The sequence below is a fragment of the Musca autumnalis genome, unplaced genomic scaffold (genome assembly GCF_047663935.1).
Source record: "Musca autumnalis isolate F117 unplaced genomic scaffold, ASM4766393v1 scaffold_1, whole genome shotgun sequence".
Taxonomy (NCBI): Eukaryota; Metazoa; Arthropoda; class Insecta; order Diptera; family Muscidae; genus Musca; species Musca autumnalis.
In genome coordinates this window covers 55,390,064-55,397,893 of record NW_027411644.1, presented here as the reverse complement: position 1 = coordinate 55,397,893, position 7,830 = coordinate 55,390,064, and the positions used below count along the sequence as shown (strand labels likewise).

Genomic DNA, 7,830 nt, shown 5'->3' with positions numbered 1-7,830 from the left:
AGGCGTGGATTTTTTAACTATATTTTTCCACATATCCCAAGAGCCACAGGCGTGGATTTTTTAACTATATTTTTCCACATATCCCAAGAGCCACAGGCGTGGATTTTTTAACTATATTTTTCCACATATCCCAAGAGCCACAGGCGTGGATTTTTTAACTATATTTTTCCACATATCCCAAGAGCCACAGGCGTGGATTTTTTAACTATATTTTTCCACATATCCCAAGAGCCACAGGCGTGGATTTTTTAACTATATTTTTCCACATATCCCAAGAGCCACAGGCGTGGATTTTTTAACTATATTTTTCCACATATCCCAAGAGCCACAGGCGTGGATTTTTTAACTATATTTTTCCACATATCCCAAGAGCCACAGGCGTGGATTTTTTAACTATATTTTTCCACATATCCCAAGAGCCACAGGCGTGGATTTTTTAACTATATTTTTCCACATATCCCAAGAGCCACAGGCGTGGATTTTTTAACTATATTTTTCCACATATCCCAAGAGCCACAGGCGTGGATTTTTTAACTATATTTTTCCACATATCCCAAGAGCCACAGGCGTGGATTTTTTAACTATATTTTTCCACATATCCCAAGAGCCACAGGCGTGGATTTTTTAACTATATTTTTCCACATATCCCAAGAGCCACAGGCGTGGATTTTTTAACTATATTTTTCCACATATCCCAAGAGCCACAGGCGTGGATTTTTTAACTATATTTTTCCACATATCCCAAGAGCCACAGGCGTGGATTTTTTAACTATATTTTTCCACATATCCCAAGAGCCACAGGCGTGGATTTTTTAACTATATTTTTCCACATATCCCAAGAGCCACAGGCGTGGATTTTTTAACTATATTTTTCCACATATCCCAAGAGCCACAGGCGTGGATTTTTTAACTATATTTTTCCACATATCCCAAGAGCCACAGGCGTGGATTTTTTAACTATATTTTTCCACATATCCCAAGAGCCACAGGCGTGGATTTTTTAACTATATTTTTCCACATATCCCAAGAGCCACAGGCGTGGATTTTTTAACTATATTTTTCCACATATCCCAAGAGCCACAGGCGTGGATTTTTTAACTATATTTTTCCACATATCCCAAGAGCCACAGGCGTGGATTTTTTAACTATATTTTTCCACATATCCCAAGAGCCACAGGCGTGGATTTTTTAACTATATTTTTCCACATATCCCAAGAGCCACAGGCGTGGATTTTTTAACTATATTTTTCCACATATCCCAAGAGCCACAGGCGTGGATTTTTTAACTATATTTTTCCACATATCCCAAGAGCCACAGGCGTGGATTTTTTAACTATATTTTTCCACATATCCCAAGAGCCACAGGCGTGGATTTTTTAACTATATTTTTCCACATATCCCAAGAGCCACAGGCGTGGATTTTTTAACTATATTTTTCCACATATCCCAAGAGCCACAGGCGTGGATTTTTTAACTATATTTTTCCACATATCCCAAGAGCCACAGGCGTGGATTTTTTAACTATATTTTTCCACATATCCCAAGAGCCACAGGCGTGGATTTTTAACTATATTTTTCCACATATCCCAAAGTGAATTCGCCCAGATAAATTTTCAATTACCAACACAAAACCAAGGATTCAAACTGCAAGAAATTTTCCAATTGGAAGTTGTGTGATTGAAAGGACATATACGGTTCTTGTCCTAGATAAACTACTGCTTATGAATGCACTGTACACACATGAAAACATTTGTACCCTCATCCTTTAAAATTTCTTTTTTAATTTTGTACAGTACCCAAGTTCTTCTAAGGAACCTCGTCCCTTTCGATATCTTACAACAATAAAACATTTTTTCATTTGTTTCGTTTGCTTTACATTTATTCTTCTTGTGCAGTCCGAACTTAACGCTTAAATAAGAAATACAAAAAACTCGCATGCAATATAAACTAAATTAATTACGAAAATAGTAAGTCTTCAAAATTAAATAAAAAATTACTCACTAGGAAAATCACACATGGGGACAATTAGGAATATACCATAGGAATAGGAGAGAGAAAAACTAGAAACTCTATGAGGGATAAAAACAGCCTTTAAGTATTCTTAAGATCCAAAGTTTATAGACACGTTCTGTGAAGAGTTTAGAACTCATCGTGTCGAATTGAATCGGGATATAATTTATCTATTAAGGTTCTTAACAATTTTGCTATATCTAAACGATATTCATCTTCAGATTGTGAATAACGATTTCGTAACGTTAAGAGGACGTGTCGAAATTGTGGACTTTGAGACCATAACGGTGAGCAAAACGTCTTTGTATTATCCAGGGCGTTTATGATATATTCCAAAATATCAGGTACCTCGAGGAATTCATAAAGGTTAGTGGTAACCAGAGCGTCCATTGTTTCACAATAGGAATTAGCCTCCAACCATTCGGGAAAACTTAATTCAGCATACTGAGCCGCCGCTAATGGATCATCGTCGGCTGATGATTTGGACAAAACTAATTCTTTTTCCACAATTATATCATTGATAATGGTCGCAGCTTTGGCTTTAATTTTTAATTCTGCCTCTTTACCCAGTACTGAGACCAAGGCTTGTGTCCCAGATGTTGAAAGGATGCGCTGCTGGGCATGTGGAAATTTCCGCAGTAAACTGCTAAAGGCATACAAGGCAGTGGATAGTTCCTCGGTGCGCGTAGAACTCATTAAGATTTGAGTAAGATGGGATCCAACATTACGTTCGTAAACTTTAATTTGTACTTTGGGATTGTTTTGACACATGGCACCCAAGACACGCATTACCTCAACCTTCAAACCCACATGAGTTTGATTAACCAGTGTTGGCAATATGACTTGATCCAGACCACCTTGATCCACAAATAGCAGGGCATTATCATATTGTGACATGAGATAATTGAAACTTTCCAATATTTGTGTTTGTGTCTTAATTCGGGTCTCCACATCTTTGCTGTCCTTGGTAATATTGTGGTATTCCTCTATTAGTTGCACAATGATTTCACCATCAGTCTTAAATGCCTTTCGCATGCCCTCAAAAGTCTTCTTGAGTTCCTCATATGAACGAAATTCACGTTTAATACTTTCCAATCGCTCTTCGGGTGTATAATCAATGCCAATCCTTTTAAGGGCTTCATCTAAATGTTTGATTTTCTTGGGTTTTCCTGCTTCACCTTCATCATCTTCTTCCACCTCCTCTTTTACCATATCATATTCATCAGGCAGCACTGCCAATGCACCATTTTTGTGTATAACTTTTAGAGGATCATTACTGCTTTCATCCGTCTCATCGAGCAGTTTGGCTTCCTTCTTTCCAGTCTGCAAGTTAATACGTACATGTAAACCCTGAGGTATTCCTTGTCCTAAAGGAATAGAAAAAGAACATAAACAACAATGACCATAGAATAGTAAAATCGAGTTGATGATACCTTCTGGAATTTCTTGCCATTCATGTGTCGCCACAAATGTTTGATTCTTCTTCACTTCATTGCTCTCCTTTGCCCATCCTGCAGTGGCTAATAGCCCCAAGACAATTAGAAGAGTGTATGGTTTCATATTTCTAGTATTTCTTTGATAATTATTATTATTTTGACTTATACGCAGAAAATTACAAATAATAACTAACTTTACGTGTACATTGAACAGCTGATAAATGAAGGAACAGGTTCAACAAAGAATGATTCACTGAAAACCCCTATGTACTAGGCCGGTCAATTTTGAACTTGGTCTTTAGTCATTTACCAGATATGACCTAAGCAAGAATGCCGTGCTTCTTATGTGTCGAGGCCTTCAAAAGTAAAGGAACAGACCAACTTATTTTTGGGTGAAGATGTGACGAATGTGACAAACTGAGCACAAATAAATTGGTCCTGGATTTTCCTCCGTCCCGGCACGGACCAAAAGAATTCGGAGCAGGCATTCAAACAAATACGAACACATGTACACTGAGTTGGAAGCCGCTGGCCGGAACGCTGATGTTGTGTGGTTCCGTGTTTCCGGGTCAATCCGGTACGAAAAAACCCGCTGCTATGGGATTGTTGGAAGGATATTCATGCTCTAGAGAGGGAGGTCCCACAATATAGGAGAGAACCCCTAGATCAACAGGCATATCAAGCAGGTTTAAATAGCATTCACACGGACGCGGTTGCTAAGGCCATAAGCAAACATAGTGTGAATAATGTCCTCGGAGTACATCCCCCATCTATCGCAGCTGGGGAGCGTCAGCTGCCACGACAAAACCAGAGTAGTTTTGGCTCAACTAAAACAAAAAAAAAACAACATTGTTCCACAACATCCCATACCGGGACAAGGGTGACTTCTCTCATATCAATGAGTGCACCCGATTCATATTTAGCTCAATGATATTGGACCTACTGTTTATCGCCGAGTCCGAACGGCGTGTCTTAAGACACCACTTGTGGAGAAGTTTTTCAAGGCTGAAATACTCAGGAAATGTCGCCAACATTACTGAGGGGTATTTTCCCACCGTTGAAAAACGGCGGGCGTGCATACCATTGCACCACGGTTGGCTTAACTACGCTCGGGATATTGCAGTCGCCTAAATTCTTATTGGGCGGAAATCGACCACGCCGTGCAATACATCTGCTCAGTATGCTGCTCGTGGGCCCGCACGACACAAAAGCCTTTTCAACTGCCACGCCAAACCTACTCATCTAACTCAAGCATCGAAGCAGCCACTTTCCTTGAACTGGAGATAGACCCAGAGGCAGATTGAACAGAAAAACGAACATACAACCATAAAGGGGAGTACACACTAACAGTCAAAACTGACAGTCAGCGTACTTTAAGGACAATTTTCCGGCAAATAACAACTTTTATTTAGCAAAAAACGTTTGAAATACAATATTTACGATATTATTTAGAGATTATAAAAGAAATTTTTCAATTAGGCTTTGATATTCACGAAATAGACCTCGATGACTGTCAGTTTTGCTTGTCAATGTGTACTATACTTTAGGAACGTAAGGTGTGTACGATAACTTTCCCAGCAATAATTACTCAGCAAGTTCCAGCAACCTCTCTCAATGAGTTTTACTCTCTCGACCTCTCTCTCAATTGCAGAACGTTATCGAACAACATTTTGTAAGAACTTGCAAGAAAGTCAGCTGTTTCCGAAAATGTATTGAAATTGTTTTTGATTCTTTCGATATTTTAAACCGAATGGAACAGACATAAATTTTAAAATTTCATTCGACTTATAGTACGGTTACACTAGAGTTTTTTGCCGGGTTAACCCACTTCATGAGATTTTTATGACGTTTGCGCTATGGAATTGACATTTGAAACCCAAACCCACTGGGTTAATCTGGTTAGTTGTAACCGGGGTATAAATTTGCCTTGATCCCAGCAAAAAAAAAATGGAAGTGATGCAATGTATAGTTATGACTTCACTGCATCCTTCGATGCAGTCCGTCGTTTGTACTAGAGGTTTTTGCCGGGTTAACCTTCTTTATGAGGATTTATTTGACGTTTATAGTACGTTTATATATAACCGGATTTAACAAACCCACTGGGTTTCAAATGTCAATTCCTTTGCGTATACGTCAAATAAATCCTCATTAAGAAGGTTAATAGCACGGTTACACTACAGCCTTTTGCCGGGTTAACCCACTTCATGAGGATTTATTTGATTAATCTGCTCAAATCTGACCAGATGTGCCATACAAAAATTAAATCCTCTCATGGCTGGGTTAATTTTAAATGCGGCACAAATCCACCAAAAATACAGTGTTGTATTCGGTATTTGTGCAAAAAATCCAACTCTACTCAAAAAGTACCAAAAGTTGCAACTGTTTTGAACAGAGCTTGTCGTGTTTTACACGTTTATGATTGGTCGCATGAGATTTTATGGAGTTAATAAATCTAAAGTTATTTGGAAATCATAAAATTATTTATTTTTTTTTCATTAGACACTTTTTTAACAAAATGTAAGATAAAAAAATGTATCCCTGTGTGTAAAATATACCAATATGAGCAAAGAGGGGACGATATCTCGTACGAGAAATTGTAAAAGTGTAACACACGACTTTATTAGTTATTTTGTATGTATACGTAAACAAACATCAGCTGACAGTTTATACCCTCGAAAAGCTAAGTGTAACCAGCAAAGATTAAACCACTAGATCTTTTAAACCCAGTGGGTTAACCTTCAATAGTGTAACCGAGGTATAACCCTGCAAAAGGCTATAATATAAACATGGCCTTATACCCCCGTTAGTCCCAATTTACATTAGACGAGTTTACTTGCGGCAATTGTCAGTTTGTAGGTGAGAGAGGGGGCTGAGAGGCAAAGGGTTACCATATGCCTCACCTCTCTCTCCATTAAACTGACAATTGCCGCAAGTAAACTCGCCTAATGTAAATTGGGACTTACACTATTGAAGGTTAACCCACTGTGTTTAATAGATGCAGTGGGTTAATCTTTGCTGGTTACACTTACTAGGCGTTTACACCAGACAGTTTGTCTTCTAATACAACTCTGATTTACTAACACATGCATACATTTGTCGTTTGTCTCTCAGCTGTCCATCAGTTTTTCACAGACAGCCATGGTATAACAAGAAAGGTAATTTCATGCTAACAGCTGATTTAAATTTTTTTCATGTTTTGAATTTGAAGTACATTCATTGTCAAACTGATGTTGTTTGACATGGTAAAAATTGTACACAAACACATACAAAACGACATTTGTCATTATAAAATATATCATCAAATTGAAATCGAATAGTTAAATAATTGAAAAATAGCTTATATTCATATAACAAATAGAATTGTGACGGAATTGTTTAATTTATAAATGTTCCAAGGAACGAAAAATTTATTAGCGACGAGCGGAAGTGCTTATTGTCGGCTTTGCTCAGTCTGTGACACAAATAAAAGAAGTAAACCTAGTTCTGATGTGGCTAAAATCTTCAAAATACCTAAAATTCGGAGTGAGCGTTTATGGGGAGTTAAACCAAAACATGGACTTATTTGGACCATCTTCGAATAAAAACCAAGTTTGGAAGAAATATCGGTTATTCCGCTCGATAGTTATTAGCGTTCCAGCCAAGGTTATTCCAATGGATAAAAAGAGATAATTCTGGTTTATATGTGTAGTTTTTTGCAACTATCATCTCGAGGAGAATGTACTTCCCAAACAGAATGTAATACTATTGTAGTAAGAACTTCAAAAACTATGATAAGTAAACTTTAGAATTTTATCCGAGAACAGGAAAAAAGTTTGTACTTTTGTGAATAGGTACCTCCATATATGATATCCACTTTCAAATTTGAAGTAAGTATGAAAGCCGTATTACGATGTGTAAACTTTGGACCAAATGGATCAATCTACTCATTGTGCACCGTAATATAAGCCACGAGGACTACCTGCTGTAAAGATTTCAAAACAATCCGACGCATGTCCTTCACCGGCACATTTGAGAATAATTTTGAAATATTGTGTGGGAGGTACCCCAAGGAATGGACCGATATAGGCCATATTGGATCCTTATCTACGTCTGGAATAAATATTACGATGTGCAAAGCATAGACCAAATCGGCTGCTCTCATCGAGATTAATTGTGCAAACCATTTTAGCGAAAATGTTTAAACTTTTCTGGGGAAGGTACCGGAAGGAGTGGACCGATCTACGAATTTAAACTAAGCTTGGTGAAAACATTAGGTTCCCGCGCGTTCCAGAAAGACAGGCGGAAAGACATACACGTCTAAACCGATTCCAAATTTTCTGAAACCGATTTCGTCCAAACATAGGTACATATGTATGTGTTTATAGTACCTTCGTTTGCTTAAAGT

General features: G+C 37.9%; 1 protein-coding gene across 1 annotated transcript; it reads right to left on the bottom strand.

Moving 5' to 3' along the window:
• Positions 1-1,849: 1,849 nt before the first annotated feature.
• On the bottom strand, positions 1,850-4,273 carry Sil1 (Sil1 nucleotide exchange factor). Its single transcript, XM_073974599.1, has 2 exons — positions 3,444-4,273; positions 1,850-3,377 (listed from the first exon to the last, which is right to left on the bottom strand). Exons 1-2 carry the CDS (start codon positions 3,568-3,570, stop codon positions 2,140-2,142), a joined length of 1,365 nt encoding a protein of 454 aa, XP_073830700.1. The 5' UTR covers positions 3,571-4,273; the 3' UTR covers positions 1,850-2,139.
• Positions 4,274-7,830: the final 3,557 nt, after the last annotated feature.